Source organism: Amblyraja radiata, chromosome 12 (assembly GCF_010909765.2).
Source record: "Amblyraja radiata isolate CabotCenter1 chromosome 12, sAmbRad1.1.pri, whole genome shotgun sequence".
Taxonomy (NCBI): Eukaryota; Metazoa; Chordata; class Chondrichthyes; order Rajiformes; family Rajidae; genus Amblyraja; species Amblyraja radiata.
Window position 1 is genome coordinate 53,373,543 of NC_045967.1, and position 23,094 is coordinate 53,396,636.

The 23,094-nt window shown below is 46.7% G+C and overlaps 1 protein-coding gene across 1 annotated transcript in view; it reads right to left on the reverse strand.

Annotated features, from left to right (window-relative positions):
- Positions 1-9,244: 9,244 nt before the first annotated feature.
- Positions 9,245-23,094, reverse strand: part of alg13 (ALG13 UDP-N-acetylglucosaminyltransferase subunit) — a 60,636-nt gene continuing 46,786 nt past the window's right edge. Inside the window, 6 exon segments of the mRNA XM_033030912.1 lie at positions 9,245-10,158; positions 11,497-11,706; positions 13,187-13,227; positions 13,312-13,398; positions 19,201-19,372; positions 20,946-21,023. Of these exon segments, the coding sequence (XP_032886803.1) occupies positions 9,841-10,158; positions 11,497-11,706; positions 13,187-13,227; positions 13,312-13,398; positions 19,201-19,372; positions 20,946-21,023 (906 nt within the window). The 3' untranslated portion in view covers positions 9,245-9,840.

The following is a 23,094-nucleotide window of genomic DNA, read 5'->3' on the forward strand; positions in this document are numbered from 1 at the left end:
CTTGCCCTTCTCATCTTAAACTCATGTCCCCTTGTTTTTGATTCGCCTACCCTGGATAATAGGCTCCGTACATTCACCCAGTCTAATCCCATCATGAGTTTGGATCAAACTCCTCTAACCAGTCCCACTTTTTGACACTTTGAATCCATGAAGCCCCCTGTATACATCTATGATCTGATTACCAAGGTATACACAGCAGTTGTCCTGCCTTCATTGTTACCCTGAACCTTTTGAATCATCTCCGCTAGTTCTATCACGGTGAATGTCAAAAATCTGACCTGCTGACAACCACCGGAGAGAAGGAATGGGTGACGTTTCGGGTCGACACCCTTCTTCAGACTAGCCTAGTCTGACTTCAGACACTAATCAGAAGAAGGGTCTCGACCCGAAACGTCACCCGTTCCTTCTCTCCAGAGATGCTGCCTGTCCCGCTGAGTTACTCCAGCGTTGTGTGTCTATCTTCGATTTAAACCAGCATCCGCAGTTCCCTCCTACACGGGCTGACAACCTCCCATGGAGTTATCCGTGAAGCTGTTCCTTAAACTGTTTATTCTCTGCATGAGGCACCTACACGTCTGCAGAAAATGGTCGCTGCCTGCTCGCCGGATGTCACGCACAGCGTTGCATGTTTAAGGGGAGAAAATTGCTTGAAATGACTCATATAATTAGACCTAGAGAGCAAAATGGGTAAATCGAGCCGAAGAAAATTACGCGGAGATTATTCAATGACTCTTCCGACTTGTGCTCTGCTGAAAGGAGAAATTGGTAAAACATCACACGATAACACACTCCAATTTGTTCACATAACGAGCACACTTATATATTGATGATTGGTAGCTCACAGAACATTAATGTTCATCAGCATCATCATCATTGTTATTAGCGACGCAGTGGTGCTGGTATCCGACGTGCACGGTGACGGACGCACCACGTATCTCTGTCCACCCGAGCTCCTCTTTTGTCCCCGCACGTGCGCCTTCCATCAACGCCTTCAGCATCGTCCGTCCTGCGTCACGTCTTCCACTGGTGTTGATGATCCAGTAAGGTGGGGGTGGGCGGTTTTGCTGCCAATGTTTTGCATAGGATGTTTATTGCAAACAATAAACAATAGGTGCAGGAGGAGGCCATTCAACCCAGCACCGCCATTCATTGTGATCATGGCTGATCGTCCCCTATCAATAACCCGTGCCTGCCTTCTCCCTATATCCTCTTGACTCCACTAGCCCCTAGAGCTCTATCTAACTCTCTCTTAAATCCATCCAGTGACTTGGCCTCCACTGCCCTCTGTGGCAGGGAATTCCACAAATTCACAACTCTCTGGGTGAAAAAGTTTTTTCTCACCTCAGTCTTAAATGACCTCCCCTTTATTCTAAGAGACTACAATAGACAATTCTACAATAGACAATAGGTGCAGGAGTAGGCCATTCGGCCCTTCGAGCCAGCACCGCCATTCAATGTGATGATGGCTGATCATCCACAATCAGTACCCTGTTCCTGCCTTCTCCCCATATCCCCTGACTCCGCTATCTTTAAGAGCCCTATCTACTTCGCTCTTGAAAGTATCCAGAGAACCGGCCTCCACCGCCCTCTGAGGCAGAGAATGCCACAGACTCGCCCTGTAACCCAGCCCTGAACTATGTTAAGGTCTTAATGGACGGGAGGCTGATATGCTACAAGGATCGAACTCAATAGTCCCAATTTTTGACTCTTACTATCAAAGGTGAGCAGAGTACCGTCACATATTAAACACAGTTGAGTTTACATTAGTTTAGAGATACAGCGCGGAAACAGGCCCTTCGGTCCAACGTCCACACTGGCCAGCATGTCCCAGCTACACTAGTCCCACCTGCCTGTATCTTGCCCATATCCCACTAAACCTGTCCTATCCATGTACCTGTCTAAATGTTTCTTAAACGTTGCGTTTAACTACCTCCTTCGGCAGCTCGTTCCATACATCCGCCACCCATTGTGTGAAAATGTTACCTCTAAGGTTCCTATTAAATCTTTCTCCCCTCACCTTGAACCTACAGGTATGTCCTCCAGTTCTTGACTCCCCAACTCTGGGCAAGACTCTGTGCATCTACCCGATCTATTCCTTGTATAATTTCGTACACTCCAGCACTTTGCATCTTTTTTTGTTGTAAACCAGCATCTGCAGTTCCGTATCTCTCCATTTTAATATTCCATTACAGAATCTCTTCAAGGTCTGTCTACCTTGAAGAAGATTCTCCTCCTCTTTCAGACAGTAGTTCTGCTAGACCCTCTCTCACTGCTCCACCACCTCCAGAGATGCTGCCTGACCCGCTGAGTTACTCCAGCACTTTGTGACTTGTCGTTTTGTACACCAGCCTTGTCATTTTCCATTATCTAAGAATTCAAACAGTCCTTCAGAATTTAGGTTTATTCATAATTTCCCAAGTCAAGGGAGCGGAATTAGGCCATTCGGCCCATCGAGTCTCTTTATTTAAGGCAGAGATTTATAGGTTCTTGTTTAGGGCGTCAAAGGTTATGGGGAGAAGGCTGGAGAGTGGGGTTGAGAGGGATAGATCAGCCATGATTGAATGGCAGTGTAGATTCGATGGGCCGAATGGCCTAATTCTGCTCCTATCACTTATGAACATTAAGAATCTCACCACATTTTGCATACTTCAATGTTGTTCCAGGCACACGATTCTTCTCATGGAAGCATGTTTGAGCTCTGGGTGGCAATACATGATGCCAATCTACAAAGGTTACAGAGCGTAGCTGAACACAACGATGTTGCCCAGACAGACACACTCTCATGGAATCCTAGTTATGAAATGCCAGATCAGTTCATCACCTCTCCCCATTGGCACGGTGAGAGAGTAGCGCATCGCGACTGAGTCCGTAAAACATGAAATGGGATCGACTAGCCACCCGTACATCAATCACTCTCATCAATAGTCACAGATGGTGTGGCACGGTGGTGCAGCGGTAGAGTTGCTGCCTTACAGCGCCAGGTTCGATCTGAACTACAGGGGTTGTCTGTACGCTCTCCCGTGACCTCGTGGGTTTTCTCCAGGTGCTCTGGTTTCCTCCCACACTCCAAAGACACGCAGGTTTGTAGGTTAATTGGTTTTGGTAAAATTGCCCCCAGTGTGTAGGATGGTGCTAGTGGACGATGTCCACTGGTCAGTTTGGACTCGGTGGGACGAAGGGCACGTTTCTATGCTGTATCTCTAAAGCCATACAGCATGGAAACGGGTCCTTCAGCCCAACTTGCGCATGTGACCAAGATGACCCATCTACACTAATCCCACCTGTCTGCATGCGGCCCATATCCCTCTAAACCTTTCCTTCACATGAACCAGCTCAAGTGTCTTTAAAATGTTAATGATAGTACCCGCCTCAACTATCTCATTGCATATGTGTAGGAAAGAACTGCAGATGCTGGTTTAAATCAAAAGTAGACACAAAATGCTGGAGTAACTCAGTGGGACAGGCAGCATCTCTGGAGAGAAGGAATGGGTGACGTTTCGGGTCGAGACTTCAGACTGATGCCAGGGGAGTGGGTGGGACAGAGATAGAATGTAGTCGGAGACAGTAAGACCGGCAGGAGAATTGGGGAGGGGAAGGGGGATGGAGAGAGAGGGAATGCAAGGACTACTTGAAGTTGGAGAAGTCAACGTTCATACCGCTGGGGTGTAAGCTGCCCAAGCAAAATATGAGGAGCTGTTCCACCAATTTGTGCTGGGCCTCACTCTGACAATGGAGGAGGCCGAGGACAGAAAGGTCAGATTGGGAATGGGAGGGGGAGTGGAAGTGTTTAGCAAATCGGAGTCCTCCTACACCAACCTGATCTCCCAGCTGCTCAGCAAAGTAAACTTTTCCACCCATTCCCAATCTTCTTTTTTGGTAAAACAGTATCTGCAGTTCTGTTTCTACATTTGTTTCCTATAACATTTGGACAAGTACATGTATAAGAAAGGCTTAGGGTGGGGGGGGGGGGGGGGGGAGAGAATATAGGCCAAAAAGGGACAAGTGTAGATGGGGCATTGTGGACGCTGTGGCAAGTTGGGCTGAAGTGTTTCAGTCCTGCACCACTATGTTGTTCAGGAAAACAAATCTGCCATCGTATCTGGAATTAGAATCCGAAATCTTTGGCAATTGCAGACTCGCCGGTACCAAGACTTACCTCTCCCCTTAGTTCAGGTGCAATTGAGAATGGTGACATTAATAGCATCATAGCAAGAGGCATCTTGATCTCCCGATTGAATTGGGCTGGCATTTTAGCAATGCTCCGATCCCTTAAATGTCCCTCTCCCATTGGTACGGAACATTTGCATTTTTCAGCTTGAAATTGTGCAATATGGTGCATGCTGTAGCGAGTCTTTTAACTTACACTTGAATGCAATATATATGCTTTAAATTGGATTGGAGCATTTTTGAAAGGGGGAGGCTGTGCGATCACTGGCCTTGGGGGTAACCGGTGAGGGAGTGGAGCAACCGAGTGAGGAGAGGGTGTGGAAGAAGGGTGTCCCCCCCTCCCAGGGTAGGAACCTTTTGAAATTTGATGTATTAAAATCATGTTTTAGTGCACTGTAGAAGTATGATTTCAATGTTTTTTGTATGAAGTATTTTTTAAGAGGTTACTTTTTAAGGGGTAACTTTATCCACACAAAGGGTGATGGGTGTATGGAACAAGCTGCCAGAGGAGGTAGTTGAGGCAGGGACCATCCCAACATTTAAGAAAAAGTTAAACTGATACATGGATAGGACAGGTTTGGTGGTATGGACAAAAAGCAGGTGGCGTAGCTGGGACATGTTGGCGGGTGTGGGCAAGTTGTGCCGAAGGGCCTGTTTTCACACTGTATCACTCTATGACTGCATTATACCTCCACCATGCACGAATGCTTCAAAATCAAGTGATCGAGTTTTATTGCCATATACTCAAGCATAGAAACATAGAAAATAGGTGCAGGAATGGGCCATCGGCCCTTCGAGCCAGCACTGCCATTCAATATGATCATGGCTATTCATCTAAAATCAGTACCTCTTTCCTGTTTTTTCCCCATATCCCTTGATGTCGTTAGCCCCAAGAACTAAATGTAACTCTCTCTTGAAAACATCCAGTGAATTAGCCTGCACTGCCTTCTGTGGCAGAGAATTCCACAGATTCACAACTCTGCGTGAAGAAAGTTTGTTCTCATCTCAGTCCTAACTGGCCCCCCCCCCTTTATTCTTAAACTGTGACCCATGGTTCTGAACGCCCCCAACATCGGGAACATTTTTCCTGCAGTTACAGTAAGTAAAAATCTAGCAGGCAAGCAGGATGCTTTCTCCAACCTCGCCCATTTGAAGTCCACTATCTTCCACCGTATCTGCCCAGTGCTTGGTACTTACATCCAGCAGCCACTAGTTGTCCTCCAGGATGCACCGAGCCGCAGCCTGATCTATGCCGGTCACCTGGGCGAATTCGGCACAGAGACTCACGGCAGCGGCGCAACGCTTCGACGCCTCCGACGGCCCGGGACTCGTGCACTGAGGCTGCTCCATGGCCGGAGCTGCAGTGAGCGACTCGCCAGCCCGGCAAACACTCGCCAGCCCCGCTCCCCGTCCGCATCTGTCCCCACCGTTGCTTCCGCTTCCAACACCCTCGGCCCATGCAGTTGATATGAGTTTTGAGATTTTCGTTGATCACAGAATTTCTCACGACAGAGAGAAATTTGTGATCAGCGTGAGAATTTGGTGAAATGCGTGATTCTCACGCTCAATGCATGGGAGTTGGCAGCCCTGCCTCTCAACCCCCTCACCCCCCCTCTCTCTCTCCCACCTCACTCTCATCCCTCTCTCCCCTCTCACCCCTCCCCTCTCTCTCCCCTTCCATCTCTCCCCCCCCTTTTTCTCCCCCCTCTCTCTCCTCTCCCCCCTCCCTTCTATTTCCCCTAACTCTCTCTCCCCTCACTCTGCCCCCCCCTCTCCCCTCCCCCTCTTTCTCTTGTCCCCTCTCTCTCCCCCTCTTTCCCCTAACTCTCTCTCCCCTCTCTTTCTCCTCTCTGCCCCCCTCCCTCTCCGCCCCCCCCTCTGTCTCTCCCTTTCTTCTCTCTCTCCCTCCACTCTCCCCTCTCTCTCATCTCTCTCCCCCATTTCTCCCTCCCACCTCACTCTCCCCCTGGCTCTCTCTCCCCTCTTTGTCTCTATCTCCCCTTTCTCTTTGCCCCCCCCCATCTCTATCTTTCCCCCTCTCCCCTCCCCATTCTCTCCTACCCTCTCCTCCCTCTCCACCCCCTCTCTCTTCCCTCTCACCCTTCCCCCTCTTCTCTCTCTCTCCATTCATGCCCTCTCTGTCTCTCCCCACTGTCTCCTTCCTCTCTCTCTACCTCCCTTTGAGAGTCTGTCCCTTCGGCACAGAGACTCTCGCGGCAGCGGAGCTCCCGACGCCTCCGAGGCCCGGGACATGCACTGTCCGGAGCGCTCCATGGCCAGAGCTGCAGCGAGCGACTCGCTAGCCGCCCAAACCCTCGACAGCGCTCGACAGCGCCGCAAACTCACCAGTCCCGGCTCCCCGCATCTGTTCCCGCCCCTGGTTCCGCCTCCATCCCTCCCGCACCCCCGGCCCTCCAACACCCGCGGACCATGCAGTTTATCCGAGTTTTGAAATTTTCGTTGATCACAACATTTCTCACCACTGAGCGTGAGAAATGTCTGATGAGCGTGAGGGCTTGAGAGCTTGCTTGAGGGCATGAGTCTCATGCTCAAAGCGTGAGAGTTGGCAGTGAGGATGACGTTTAGTGCAAGACAAAGTCCAGTAAAGACTGATTAAAGGTAGTCCAAGGGCCTCCAGTGTGGTAGGTGGCAGGAATTTTGAGCAAAACACAAAGTGCTGGCAGGGGACTCAGTGGGTCAGGCAGTGTCTGGGGAGGCACTGGACAGGTGACGGTTCAGGATAGGACCCTCCTTCAGGCCGAAGGGTCCCAATACAAAACCTGTGACAATTTCCTCCGCAGATGCTGCCTGACCTGCCGAGTTCCTCCTGCACTCCTGTCCATGAAGCCGTCCAAATGTCCAGTTGCAGGATAGAGATTCCCAAAATATGACAAAGTATATTTCAAATAATGAAAGATTCATTCATTTTTCCATTGTCAAAACAAATGTCGATTTATCGATTAAAGTTTACTCTGACAAATTGCTAGCATCTGTGCCATATTCCCTCTCTGGTCGAACAGTTTAAGTGATAGGAGCGGAATTAGGGCATTCGACCCATCAAGTCTACTCTGCCATTCAATCATTCTTTCCCTCTCAACACCATTCTCCTGCCATCTCCCCACAACCCCCCTACTAACCAATTGGACAAGGCAGCATTATCCAAACACCTCGCCAAGCTGGCTCTGAGGAAAGTGGGCCTAGGGTTATAATGGATGCAGTTTAGGTCACATACGGTTTTATCAGCAATTAAAAATCTTTCTAACCATAATGGATTCAAACCCGGAGGTCACCTGATCCAAAGTGATTGGCAAAAAAAGGCAGAGAGACGAGAAAATAAAGGCAGAGTGGTTTAGATACGGAATGCATTGCCACTCAAGGGGGCTAGAAATAGATTCACAAGCTGCGTTCAAAAGGGAATTAGATGAATAATCAATATTGGGGAAAATAAATGAACAAAGGCAGTGAACCAAAGAGCCTCTTCAGTTCTGTGCCCTGCTACAATTCCACAATAACTAAAGCTAAGAGATTGTTTCCAATTTACCTCTCCCTTGTTTCCCCACATTTCCATTTCAGTCCGTTAACATTAAGTTTTCTGATCTGATGAAGGATCTCGGTCCGCAATATCACCCATCCCTTTTCTCCAGAGGTGCTGCCTGATCCGCTGAGTTACCTCAGCTACTCCAGTTTGTCATATGTGATAGGAAAAGTATTAGGCCATTCGGCCCATCAAGTCTACTCCGCCATTCAATCATGGCAGATCTATCTCTCCCTCCTAACCCCATTCTCCTGCCTTCTCCCCATAACTCTGACACCCGTACTAATCAAGAATCTATCTCTGCCTCAGAAATATCCACTGACTTGGCCTCCACAGCCTTCTGTGGCAGAGAATTCCACAGATTCACCACCCTCCCACTAAAGAAATTCCTCATCTTCTTCCTAAAGGAATGTCCTTTAATTCTGAGGTTGTAACTTCTAGTCCTAGACTCTCCCACTAATGGAAACATCCTCTCCACATCCACTCTATCCAAGCCTTTCACTATTAGCTAAGTTTCAATCAGGTTACCCCTCATTCTTCTAAACTTCACACGAGTACAGGCCCAGTGGCATCAAATGCTCATCATATGTTAACCCACTCATTCCTGGGATCATTCTTGTCAACCTCCTCTACCCTCTCCAGAGCCAGCACATCCTTCCTCAGATATGGTGCCCAGAATTGCTCACAATACGCCAAATGTGGCCTGACCTGCACCTTAGAGCCTCAGCATTACATCCGTTTTTGTAATCTAGCCCTCTTGAAATAAACGCTAACAATGCCCTCCACAGTGAAGTGAAGAAAGCTTCATAACAAGAGGAGTTGAGTATAGGAGCAAAGAGGCCCTAGTGAGACCACACCTGGAGTATTGCGTGCAGTTTTGGACTCCAAATTTAAGGACATTCTTGCTATTGAAGGAGAGCAGCGTAGATTCACCAGGTTAAGTTCTGGGATGGCGGGACTGTCATATATTGATAGAATCAAGCAGCTGGGCTTGTATACTCTGGAATTTAGAAGGATGAGAGGGCATCTTATTGAAACATAAGATTAAGGGATTGGACACACTAGAGGCAGGAAACATGTTCCCGATGTTAGGGGAGTCCAGAACCAGGGGCCACCGTTTAAGAATAAGGGGTAGGCCATTTAGAACGGAGACAATGAAAATCTTTGTCACCCAGAGGGTTGTGAATATGTGGAATTCTCTGCCTCAGATGGCAGTGGAGGCCAATTCTCTGAGAGAGTTAGAAAGAGCTCTCAAAGATAACGGAGTCAAGGGATTATGGGGAGAGGGCAGGAAAAGGGTACTGATTGTGGATGATCAGCCATGATCACAGTGAATGGTGGTGCTGGCTTGAAGGGCTGAATGGCCTACTCCCACACCTATTGTCTATTACCTGCAAAAGCAGCACACGGACACAGAAACAGTTTGCAGTGCTCGAGTTTTATTGCTTCAACGTTAGGAACCCACAATAACACCAGCTTCTTGGCAACAAAGCCACGGACATCAAGAGTCTTGAACAAAAAGAGAAATATCAGTGCCAAACATTCTTCAGTCGCCCAACAAACCAAGAGAAAGTCAACGTTTTCAGCCGAGCTGGACTCTGGACGACAACATACACACAGGCCTTGAAGACAAGGCACACACCAAAGATGAGGTAGAAGTGATACTGAAAGCATGTTCATTTAAACAATGTCAAGTAGGGACAATATCCCTGCGGAAGGCAATACGTGGTGCAAGAGTTCTTCGACAGAATCCAGATTCACCGTCAATCTTCAAATTGGCAAGTTGAACTTCTGTTGACATTGTGCAGTGACAGAAAAAGCATGAACACTTGTCGCTTGAAGATCAGGATTGAAGAGGGGGCAGGGAAGGTGTTATTGAAGGAGAAACATTTACTTATTAGCTGTGCACATTTTTTTTGGTCTGCAAATATACTTGGGGAATTTTACCAGCCAGACCGAGGAAAAAAGCACAAAGAATTGGTGAGAAAAATCCCCATTTACCAAAACACCAAACATGTCAGATGGTAGATTTTTTATCGTGACTGGTGAAAATATTCAAACTAGAGGATGGGGTGCACCAAGAATGGAGGGAATTAAGTCAAGTTGGGTCTGCGGAACCAGAAAGGCACTTCCATAAGTTAGTGAGATGCATAGTGGGTTGGCTGGTTGGCAGATGCAACGTAATTGAGCGGAGGGGGGAGGGTCGGGCATGTCGTGGTCTGAAGCCTGGAGTTAGGACATAGCTGGCTTGCCGGATACCAAGGCCCAACATGGTGAAGCGTGGTTGTCACAGGGATGCAAGGATCGTAGGTAGAAAGAGGCGGTGGAACGTACTGGTCCGTCAGCACTGGATAATATACTGTCGACTGTGGAACTGGTTGAGCCTCTGCAGCAGTGTAACCTGCAAAATAAAGGCAGTCCATTAGTACAGAAAACAAACACAGCAACCCATTTCCCTCAAGTTTAGTTTAGAGATACAGTGTGGAAACAGGCCCTTCGGCCCACTGAGTCCGCACCGACCAGCGATCCCCGCACACAATCCTACACAGGCTAGGGATAGTTTGCAATTATACCAAGCCAACTAGCCTACAAACCAGTCTTCGGAGTGTCAAGAGTAAAGAGTGTTTTATTGTCATGTGTCCCAGATAGGACAATGGAATTCAATGGAAAGCCATTCTTGCCATAGAGGGAGTACAGAGAAGGTTCACCAGACTGATTCCTGGGATGGCAGGACTTTCATATGAAGAAAGACTGGATAGACTCGGTTTGTACTCGCTAGAATTTAGAAGATTGAGGGGGGATCTTAAAGAAACTCACAAAATTCTTAAGGGGTTGGACAGGCTAGATGCAGGTAGATTATTCCCGATGTTGTGGAAGTCCAGAACAAGGGGGTCACAGTTTAAGGATAAGGGGGAAGTCTTTAAGGACCGAGGTGAGAAAAACATTGGATATGGAGAGGATGTTTCCACTAGCGGGAGTGACTAGGATCAGAGGGCTTAGCCTTAGAATTAAAGGACGCATCTTCAGAAAGATGAGGAGGAATTTATTTGGTCAGAGGGTGGTGAATCTGTGGAATTCATTGCCACAGGTGGTTGTGGAGGTCATGTACATGTTATGGAGGTCAAGTGAATGGATATTTTTTTAAGATGGAACAAAGGGCATTTATTGCCACATACACCAATTGATCCAGTGAAATTCGAGTTGCCATTGCAGCACAAATAAGATAAACACTATAGAATTTAACATTAAACATAAAAATGTTTATTAAATTACTGATTAATTAGTATGGGTGTCAGGGGTTAGGAAGAAGACGGGAGAATGGGGTTAAGAGGGAGCAATAGATCAGCCATGATTAAATGGCAGAGTAGACTTGATGGGCTGAATGGACTCATTTGGCTGCTATAACCAATGAACTCACGATTCACTCCAAAATTTGTGCAGTAATTGACGTTTGAACAATTTCCCTTAGAAATTTTAGACATGGGATTTTGGAAAGATTTGCTGAAAGAAAGTAGTTTAGAGATAGAGCACGGAAACAGGCCCTTCGGCCCACCGAGCCTGCGCCGGCCAGCAATAGCCCGAACGCCAATTCTATCCTACACACTAAGGGACTACCAACCTGCATGTGTTTAGAGTGTGGGAGGGACCTACACGGTCACAGGGAGAACGTGCAAACTCCGTACAGACAGTCAGGATCGAACCTGGGTCTCTGGCACTGTGAGGCAGCAACTACCACCCTTCATCTGGCACACAAGATGTTCCGGTAACGGGCAAGGCTAGCAGGATTTACACGCGCATTTCCCCATCAGGTCAAGACGCAACTTGCCGTTGTAAGAGGTGTCAGAGGAACTGGAATGGTCATCGTTTCTGCCACCATCACCGTAAGGTGGCGGCACTGGCGAGTGCTCAACAAACTGAGCGGTTGCCGGGAACACTGGATGGACATCCAGCGGCTGATGCGGCGGCATGTACACCACAGGCGGCCAGTAACTCTGGTGGCAGCACTAGAAACAAAAACACACAACGCACATGGTGATCAAAGATAAACCGCAACATTCATGCCTTGCTCAGTCAAATACACGCGAGGTGCAACAAGGGGGAAGCTATTCTTTCAAAACCAGGATTCATGGCTAAATAATTCACACAAAATGCTTATGCGGCTCCAAACTCTCGGGTCATAATAATATCAAACTCCAAAGTATCTACCACTGATCTTCAACAAGATAGAAGCAGTCACAAATTCATTAAAGCATTCTGCTACACTTGGCCCATGCTAAACGCTGACAGCATCAGCCATTTTAGTGTTGCAGGCTTTAAAATAGGCTTTCAAGAAAAACTGCACTTATTGCATCAGTTAGACAGCGGGGAAAGAAAAAGCACATTGGGGAAGTGAATCCCCAGATGAACATTGTTCCTTCATTTAAAAACAAATATGTTGAAGTATACGTACAGGAGGGAACTACAGATGGTGGTTTACACCGAAGACAGACATAGTGCTGTGGTAACTCAGCGTTACAGGCAGCATCTCTGGAGAATGGGTGACGTTTCGGGTCAGGACCCTTCAGACATCAAGACCCTTTTCCATTCGTGTGATGAAGGGTCTCGACCTGAAACATCACCTATCCCTTTCCTCCAGAGGTACTGTATAACCCGCTGAGTTACTCCAGCATTTATGCTGAAATATATATTCTGTTTATGTTGAAATATATATTCTGCTGAAGCCAAGAAAAAGCAGTGCACTCTGATGTATGTAGGACCACACAAGTTGTATTGACTGGATTGTAATCCTTCAATTCTTTTGTCTCATGCCTTTGATTTTAATCTGTGGCCTTTGTTCCTGCTAAGCAAGAATACCCTGGACAGAGTCTTCCCAGCACATGCCAGACTTGGTCCTGCCCTTCCTCTCTCCCACCTGTTCTTTTCCCCCACCCACTACAATCAGTCTGAAGATGGGTCCAGAACCAAAACGTCACCTATCTATGTTCTCCACAGAAGCTACCCGACCTGCTGAGTTACTCCAGCATGCCGTGTCTCTGCTTATATTCAGTTATGGAGTGGTCCGATCTTGGACTGCATGCAAAACAAAAGCTTTCCACTGTACCTTGGTACAGACGGCATTAACAAACTTAATTCCTTGCTATTGAGTGCAGTGTAGGTTCACCAGGTTAATTCCCTGAATGGCGGGACTGACTTATGATGAAAGAATGGTACGACTGGGCTTGCATTCACTGGAGTTTAGAAGGATGAGTGGTGATCTTATAGAAACATAAAATTCTTATGGGATTGGACAGGCTAGATGCAGGGAAAATGTCCACATGTTGGGAGAGTCCAGAACCAAGGGTCACAGTTTAAGAATAAGGGGTAGACCATTTAGTTTTTGCCTTCTATACCAGTTCAGTAAAGGCACCAACCTGTTACAGGCCTTTCAATTTCATTCTGTATCTATAAACTTATTGGTAATCCCCTAACCGGGGACAAACTCACCTGCAAGCCAAGGTTGAAGTAATACTGAACCACCTTCCTATCTAAGAAAAAGAAAACAGATTCAGTACAAAGCGACACAAATCATCGAGTGGCATTTGGCTGCGTTCAGTGTAACAGGGCCTCACCTTGAGGTAGGTCATTGCCGTTGGGATCACAGGAATATGGCGGGGGAGCGGGAGAAGTCATCGCTTCACCCATTTCAGGAAGAGGACCTCATTGAAAGAAAAACAGAACACGTTGAGAATTGAACACTAAGGGAAGCAGAGAGCACCAATATTCCAGCTGGTAAGCCCAACTTGAAAACCGCGACAAGCAATGGTTGAATAACACCAAGTTCTAGAGAGGATAGACAAAAAGCTGGAGTCCTTCCATGGAAACAGGCCCTTTGCCACCTTTCACCAGTTCACACAAGGTCTCATCCACTCTCATCTGTGTCAGCGTGGACTTTCCATTCTGAATTTAAAAGTTAAATAAATGCAAGCTTCCCATCTCCACAGACGCTAACTGACCAGCAGAGATTTTCCAGCATTTTTGGTTTTTAATCACAAACATTTTTGGTTGGGGATATGATTATTTTGTGGAACTTTTTCCTCCACACTTTCAACATCTCTCAGTTTGTGCAGCTTCGAAAGGAAAAGGGCGGTGGGTGTATGGAACGAGCTGCCAGAGGAGGTAGTCGAGGCTGGGACTATCCCAACGTTTAAGAAACAGTTAGACAGGTACATGGATAGAACAGGTTTGGAGGGATATGGACCAAACACAGGCAGGTGGGACTAGTGTAGCTGGGACATGTTGGCAAGTTGGGCTGAATGACCCGTTTCCACACTGTATCACAGTGATTCTATGAAAATTATGCAAAAATATACAGATTGTGTGAAAAGCTGGAAACTTTTTTGGTTTGGCTGCCTTGATGTTTGTGCAAGACTGAGTGCACCATCTAGTGGAGTTGCACGATAGTGCAAGAACCATGACATGCGCGTGCTTTCCCCATCTCAAAGCCATTGTTACACTTGCAACGTGAAGAATTGTTTTGCTACACAAATGCACTCTTAAATGCAAATTGAATTCTAACTTCAGCACAGCTAAAAACCACATAAACAGCACTGCAGTGCAACACAGCATCACTCAGAACAAAACGCACACCTCCAGATTCAGGGACAGTTTCTTCCCGGCTGTTATCAGGCAACTGAACCATCCTACCACAACCAGAAGGCAGTCCTGAACTACTATCTACCTCATTGGTGACCATCGGACTATCCTTGATCGGACTTTTCTGGCTTTACTTGGGACTAAACTTTATTCCCTTTTCACTGTGAATGGCTCGGTTGTAATCACGACTTGTCTTTCTGCCGACTGGATGGCCAGTAACAAAAGCTTATCACTGTACCTCGGTACAAGTGACAGTAAACTGAACTTTATAATGGATGTTTAAGAAAAATCGAAGGTAGACAACTTATAATGGAAGGATAATTTCTGAAGCTCCGTGATCACACAGACCAGCAGTATGTACGTACGTACGTACACACACACACAACATAGAATGGGAATTTCAGCTGGAGCTTTCATGTCAGATGGTTAGTCTGATTTATTAGCTAACAGTATCAAGGCACGGTGGAGGAATGGAAAGGAAATGTGTTCTGCAGTACATCTTCCAGAATTGCGAAACTGGATTTGAAGGCTCCGACTGGCTTTCTCATTTCAATCCGAAATGAAATCAAATCCGTTCCAACTTAGTGCATGCCAGCCAGATTTATTGCCGCAGTATTTTGAAGCCATACTTGCAGTTTGTATTACAGATGCCAATGTTTACAGATGATACTTGTACATGCAGAATATGACCAGTGTATGCGGCTTATGGTAAATCCATGCAGGCTTGTTTAAGAGCCCTAAACCATAGAGTCAGGGATGATCACTGACAAAGATACTTCTGGTTTTCTGTAACACAACTTGCTGTAGCTTTGGCAGCCGGGGGGTGGGGGGGGGGGGGGGGGGGGGGGGGGTTGTTGAAATTTAGCAAAATGGAAATATGAAATCTTGCAGATTAAAATCAGATTTATTTAGCAAAATGGAAATATGAAATCTTGCAGATTAAAATCAGATTTATTAGATTTGAATAGTGCGGGTGTCAGTGGTGATGGTGAGAAGGCAGGAGAATAGGGTTAGGAGGGAGAGATAGATCAGCCATGATTGAAAGGCAGAGTAGATTTGATGGGGTGCATAGCCTAATTCTACACCCATCACTTATGACCTTATAACCTAAATCCCAAAGCCATTGAAGAGCCACTCCAATTTAGTTAACTAACCAGCAAACAACTCCGCTCCCTGTGCCCCCATCCTTCTGCCCTTCAGACACAATGCTGGAGTAACTCTGCAGGACATGGCAGCATCTCTGGAGAGAAGAAATCGGTGACCTTGCGGGTCAACCTTCTTCGAACCGAAAAGTCACCCATTCCTTCTCTCCAGAGATGCTGCCTGTCCCGCCGAGTTACACCAGCATTTTGTGTCTATCCTCGGTGTAAACCAGCATCCGCAGTTACTTCCTACACACCTCTACACTTCATCCACCTATAGAAACATAGAAAATAGGTGCAGGAGTAGGCCAATCGGCCCTTCTAGCCTGCACCACCATTCAATATGATCATGGCTGATCACCCAGAATCAGTACCCCGTTCCTGCTTTCTCCCCATATCCCTTGATTCCGTTAGCCTCAAGAGCCCTCCACCAATATTCCTTCCTCAGGCTTCACAATTCAAACCTCTTCCACCTTTATCTATCATTTCATCTCTGTCCAACAAGCTGGCAATTAAAACCCCTCAGCTGTTTCCACTCATCACAAGCCAGGCTTTCTGTCCCCATCTCTTTCAGCTTTCTACCCCACCAACCACATTCAGACTGAAGGATCCCAACCTGGAATGTCACCTATCCTTGTCCTACACAGATGCTGCCTGACCCACTGCGTTACTCTAGCACTTTTATCTTTTGAATGAATACGTTTATTGGCCAATTATTCACATGCAAGGAATTTGCCTTGGTGCTCCGCCCGCAAGTGACATGACATAGTGAGTTAGGAATGACACATAAAACATTAATAATTAAACATTGATTAAACATGCGAATTAAATTAAACTTTTTTAGTAAACCAGATTCTGCAGTTCCTTGTTTAAGAAAGAACTGCAGATGCTGGAAAAATCAACAGTAGCCGAAAATGCTGGAGTAACTCAGCGGGTGAGGCAGCATCTATGGAGAGAAGGAATAGGTGACGTTTCGGGTCGAGACCCTTCTTCAGACTGAGAGTCAGGGGAGAGGGAGTCAGAGATAAGGAAGAGCAACGTGTGAAAATTAGATCAAAGGAGACGAGTTCAAGGATAATGTAGAATAGGTCATTTTTAGCCAGGAGAAGGTGACAAAGGAAAAAATGTAATCAGTGGAAGAGTCAGACTAGTCGGTAAACTGAGAAGGGGACAGATGGAGAGAGAGGGAAAGCAAGGGTTACTTGAAGTTAAGAAGTCAATATTCCTACCACTGAGGTGCAAGTTGCCCAAGCACAACCCATGTTGTCCATAGATGCTGCCTGACCCACTGAGTTACTCCAGCACACTTGTCTTTGTGAGTAAATCAGCTCCTACAATTCAGTATTTTTACTCTGGACTTGTCTGCTAAGGATGCACCACGTACTTTGGATAGCACTATTATTGCCAGGTGCACCTGGTACAATGGACGACTTATTGCAGGTTAGTTGTGTTGTTGCATTTAATGTGCTGTAAAGCCACCACAAACCAACTTCATTGTTCTGGTCCCAGTGCACACGAGACAATTAAACACCCTCGACTTTAATTACAGGTGAACATCTACTTGAACTGCTCAAAGCATCCACTCCACTCGCACTGCTTAATTCAATGTTGATGCCCACTTGCTAAATGTGAACAGGTGCAAGTGGGAAGAGTATAAACGGCAGCAAATGCACTCGGTGTAGTTCTCCAGATCTGATCTTCCTTGCTTTAATCTTTGCGCTTCATTCCCTTGGCTACTATAGGAAATTGCCACCTACTGTGAGCTCAGTTTATTGTCACGTGTACTGAGGTACAGTGAAAAGCTTTTGTTGCATGCTAACCACGAGCCAAAAGACTGTACATGATTACAATCGAGCCACCAGTGTACTAGTATCTCTCTGGCCTATTAAAGGATCCCTTTTTAATTCTTAAGGGCTTGTCCCACTGTACAAGGTAATTCAAGAGCTCTCCCGAGTTAAAAAAAAAAAGAAAAATCAAACTCGTGGTAAGCACGTAGAATGTACGTAGCGGGTACATCGGAGCTCAGGATGTCTCTTAGCGGCTCGTAACACTAACGGCAGGTACTCGGGAAACACGGTAAGCTCTTGAAGATTTTTCAACATGTTGAAAAATGTCCACGAGAGCCCCGAGTACCTACGAGCGGCTATTACCGTAATTCTCAGAGTTCGAATCAAGGGAAACTCGGGAGAACTCTTGAATTAGCTCTTACAGTGGGACAGCCCCTTAACTATTTCCTGCCTCTAGCGTGTCCAATCCCTGAATAATCTTAAGTTTCAATAAGATTCCCTCTCATCCTTCTATATTCCAGAGTATACAAGCCCAGCCACTCCATTCTATCAACAAATGCCATCCTGGGAATTAACCTTGTGAACCTACGCTGCACTCCCTCAATAGCAAGAATGTCCTTCCTAAAATTGGGAGACTAAAACTGCACACTGCTATCCAGTGACTGGAGTCCAACTCTTATCTACCTACAACACGATCCATATTATAGACACAAAATGCTGGAGTAACTCAGCGGGACAGGCAGCATCGCTGGTGAGAAGGAATGGGTGATATCTTGGGTCGAGACCCTTCTTCGGACCATACTCTATTTCCAGCATCATCATTCCAAAAGTCTCTTAAATGCCACTATTGTACCTGCCTCCACCACCACCACTACCCCCAGTATTTCAGGCACTCGCCCATTTTATAAACAGTGCCCCATGCATCTTCAAACGTTGCCCCTTTTACCTGAAATCCATGCCCTCCAATGTTTGATATCCCCATCTTGGGAGAAAGGTTCCCACTGCCTGCCTTTCTCATGATTTCAGATATTTCTCAGAATTCCTCCCCCCCCCCTCCCCTCCACACCCATCTCCAGCATTCCAGGGAAAACAACGTCTGTCCAACCTTTTGAAATTATCCCAGAGTATTTCATGGAACCTTGCAGATATTTTATAATATTACAATTTAACCATTAAGCTATTGATTTTTTTTTTTCACTCTCAACCCAATCTCCTTGTAACCTTTGACACCCGTACTCATCAAGAAACTATTAATCCCAGCTTTAAAAAATACCCATTGACTTGGCCTCCACAGCTGTTTATGGCAATGAGTTCCACAGATTCACCACCATCTGGCTGAACAAATTCCTCTTCCACTTTCCAAAAGGTACATCCTTTTATTCCGAGGCTGTGTCCTCTGGTCCTAGACTCTCCCACTAGTGGAAACTTCCCCTCCACATCCACTCAAACCAGACCTATTCGACAAGTTTCAATGAGGTTCCCCTCATCCTTCTAAACTCCAGCGAGCACTGCTTGCCAGGGTGGCGCAGTGGTAGAGTTGCTACCTTACAGTGCCCGAGACCCGGGTTCGATCCCGACCACGGATGTTGTCTGTACGGAGTTTGTACGTTCTCTCCGTGACCTGCGTGGGTTTTCTCCTAGATTTTTGGTTTCCTCCCACTATCCAAAGACGTGCAGGTTTGTAGGCTAATTGGCTTGGTGTAAATGTAAAATTGTCCCCAATGTGTGAATAGTGTTAATGTGCGGGGATCGCTGATCGGTGCGGACTCGGTGGGCCGAAGGGCCTGTTGGCGCGTTACATCTCTTTTAAAAAACAACAGGCCCGGAGCATCGAGTGTTTAGAATCTTCTGCACTGCACTAATGTTGGAACCACAAATCTAAATTATGAAAGCAGCGAGGAGGACAAAGCATGTTCGGTGAGCTGACACTCCATACCTGGCATCCCGGCAGCATGGGACGGCATCAGTAGAGGCGGTGGCACGGCGTGCTGTGGCATGGTCGTGTAGGTGACCGCAGGCTGACTCGCTTCCCCAGAGTTAGAGGAGAAACACACAGAGGCGGCGCTCACACAAGTGGACGCAGAGATCACTGCAGAATTCGCCAACATCTGCAAGCAGCAAGTTAGGAGTGTTTACACCATCAGTAAAACTCTGTTGAAATCTGAATGGAACCATCAGGCTATTAAACACTACAACCTCCAAACTACACAGACTTGGGGAGATTATTTTTCATGTTGCACTATTGTCTGTTTTAATGTAGGTGTGGGCATTTACATATACACACACAAACAGTATTTTAAAACTATAATAAACAAAAAGGATCAGTGTGTATGTATCATAAACATTCATGTACACAACTTTATATATAAAACACACACAGGTGTGTATATCACATTGACGTTCATCAGTCACTGAAAGTAAGCATGCAGGTACAGCAGGCAGTGAAGAAAGCGAATGGCATGTTGGCCTGCATGACAAGAGGAGTTGAGTATAGGAGCAAAGGGATCCTTCTGCAGTTGTACAGGGCCCTAGTGAGACCATACCTGGAGTATTGCATGCAGTTTTGGTCTCAACATCTGAGGAAAGGCATTCTTGCTATTGAGGGAGTGCAGCGTAGGCTGACAAGGTTAATTGCCGGGATGGCAGGACTATCATATGCTGAGAGAGTGGAACGGCTGGTCTTGTACACGCGAGTTCAGAAGGATGAGAGGTGATTTTATTCAAACATAAGAATAGTAATGGTTCGGACACGCTAGAGGCAGGAAACATGTTCCCGATGTTGGGGGAGTCCAGAACCAGGGGCCACAGTTTAAGAATAAGGGGTAAGCCATTTAGAACGGAGAAGAGGAAACCCCTTTTCACGCAGAGTTGTGAGTCTGTGGAATTCTCTGCCTCAGAGGGCGGTGGAGGCCAGTTCTCTGGATACTTTCAAGAGAGAGCTAGATAGGGCTCTTAAAGATAATAGAGTCGGGGGATATGGGGAGAAGGCAGGAACGGGGTACATCGGTGCTGGCTCGAAGGGCCGAATGGCCTACTCCTGCACTCATTGTCTATACAACTACACAATTATGGGTTTTATAGAGTTCTGATTACATATCTGGTGTTCTGCTGCAAGAAAGAATGTCATTGCTTCATTTCGGGACTCATGACAATAAAACACTGAAGGCAGATGTTTCTAATGCACACGAGCAGGAGAATGCCAATACTGTAATCATTGCTCGAGATTTTAGTTAACAACACAACCTTACATTCTGTGGGAAATGACAAGACTATTTCTTAAAAAGAGCAAAGTTATTTTTAAACCAGTATGCATAATGCATAGAAACCCCCAAATTAAAGGCATTCGCATTGAAAAAGAACCCAGCTTTCCCACTGAAGGTGCAGGAAAGAACTGCAGATGCTGGTTTAAACCGAAGGTATGCAAAAAGCTGGAGTAACTCAGCGGGACAGGCAGCATCTCTGGAGAGAAGGAATGGGTGACGTTTCGGGTCGAGACTCTTCTTCAGACTGAAGGATCTCAACCAGAAACGTCACCCATCCCTTCTCTCCAGAGATGCTGCCCGTCTCACTGAGTTACTCCAGCATTGTGTGTCCACTGAAGGAACATGTAGCCCCCCCCCCCCGCCGTATTATCTTGGCTGTTGTGGAATATTGAGGAGCAGTTGCTGTGGAGTTACATACCTGCTGTGAGTAGCTGCAGTGCATGCCGACTTGGCAGTCCTGAGGCGCCTCCATGTCACAGCATCCCTCCTGAATAGTCTACAAAACAAACAAATGCGATCATGTGTGGAAGAACACCATCCATTCCTTCTCTCCAGAGATGCTGCCTGTTACTTCATCATTTTGTGTCTATCTTCGGTTTAAACCAGCATCTGCAGCTCCTTCCTACACACAAGAACACAAGTGATAGGAACAGAAATAGGCCATTTGGCCCTTCGGGTCTACCCCAACATTCAATCATGGCTGATCTATCTCTCCCTCCTAATACCATTCTCCTGCCTTCTCCCCATAACCCCCGACACCCGTACTAATCAAGAATCTATCTCTGAGGTACACAAAAATGCTGGAGAAACTCAGCGGGTGCAGCAGCGCCTATGGAGCGAAGGAAATAGGCAACGTTTCGGCCCGAAACGTTGCCCATTTCCTTCGCTCCATAGATGCTGCTGCACCCGCTGAGTTTCTCCAGCATTTTTGTGTACCTTCGATTTTCCAGCATCTGCAGTTCCTTCTTTAACAGAAGAATCTATCACTCCCTTAAATATATCCACTGACTTTGCTTCCAGTCTTCTTTGGCAATGAATTCCAGATTCACTACCCTCTGACTAACGAAATTCCTCCTCATCTCTTAAAGGAACGTCTAACTCTGGAGGCTATGACCTCTAGTCCTAGACTCTCCCACTAGTAGAAACATCCTCTCCACATCCACTATATCCAAGTCTGTATGTATCAATGAGGTCCCCCCTCAAATCATGTGTAGGAAGGAACTGCAGATGCTGGTTTACAATGAAGATAGAAACAAAGTGCTGGAGTAACTCAGCAGGTCAGGCAGCATCTCCGGAGAAAAGGAATGGGTGACATTTCTGGTCAGGACCCTTCTTCAAACAAATCACATCCTCCCACTGCCGTCTCAGCCGAGAAAGATTCCACCTCATTAAAGGAGGGGAGGGGAATGTTGCATTAGGATATGCTCCTCTTGTTTAGTTTGGAGATACAGCATGGAAACAGGCCCTTCAGCCCATCGGGTCCACACTGACAGCATGGAAACAGGCCCTTCAGCCCACCGGGTCCACACTGACCAACGATCACCCTGTACACCACTTCTCGTCATGTCGCTACACTTTCCCAAGCCACTGCATAACCCTGTACACTAGCTCCATGTACTTACGCCACCCCGCACATTAGTCCTATGTACCTACGCTACCCTGTACACTAGTTTCACGTTATCATAGTTTTACATCCCGCACAATAGGGGCAAGTTACAATCAAATTAACCACAAACCTGCGAGTCTTTGGAGTGTGGGAGGAAACCGGAGCACCCGGAGAAAACCCATGCAGGTCAGGAGGAGAACGCACAAACTCCGTAGACAGCACCCGTGTTCGGGATCGAACCCGGGTCTCTGACGCTGCAAGGCAGCAACTCTACCACTGCGCCATCTTATTCCCAACATTAACAACTTCATGTATTTATAGAACCAGGGGCTGAAGAATTCCAGGTAGAAAGGAGGAACTGCAGATGCTGGTTTACAAAACACCAAGTGCTGGAGTAACTCAGCAGGTCTGGCAGCATCTCAGGAGAACATGGATAAGTGACGTTTCGTGTCAGGACTCTTCTTCAGGGGAAAGTCAAGCTGTTTTGCACATTATCACAACTGCTGCTTCGATTCCCCCTGGAACAAATTCTAGCACTCGTTTTAAAGAAAATATTTACAACTGTCACCATTACTTTTAACAATTGTATATCTGTATCCACATGTCCTTGTACTTCTACACCTTGGCTCGTATAGGCTCGTTATCCGATTATAAAAGCCAGAGCGTCACAGTGGTGCAGCAGTAGAGTTGTTGCCTTGCAGGCCCTGGTTCGATCCTGACTAGGGGTGCTGTCTGGGCAGAGGTTGTACATTCTCCCCGTGACCCGTGGGGGTTTCAGGCCACCTCCCACATTCCCAAGATGTACAGGTTTGGAGGTTAATTAGCTTTTGTAAATCGTCCCTAGTGCGTGTAAGATAGAACATTTGTCGGGGCGATCGAGGGTCTGGTGGACTGAAGGGCCTGTTTCCACGTTGTATCTCTAAACTGAAGAGGGTTTGGGTGCCATATTGGACCCAGCTGG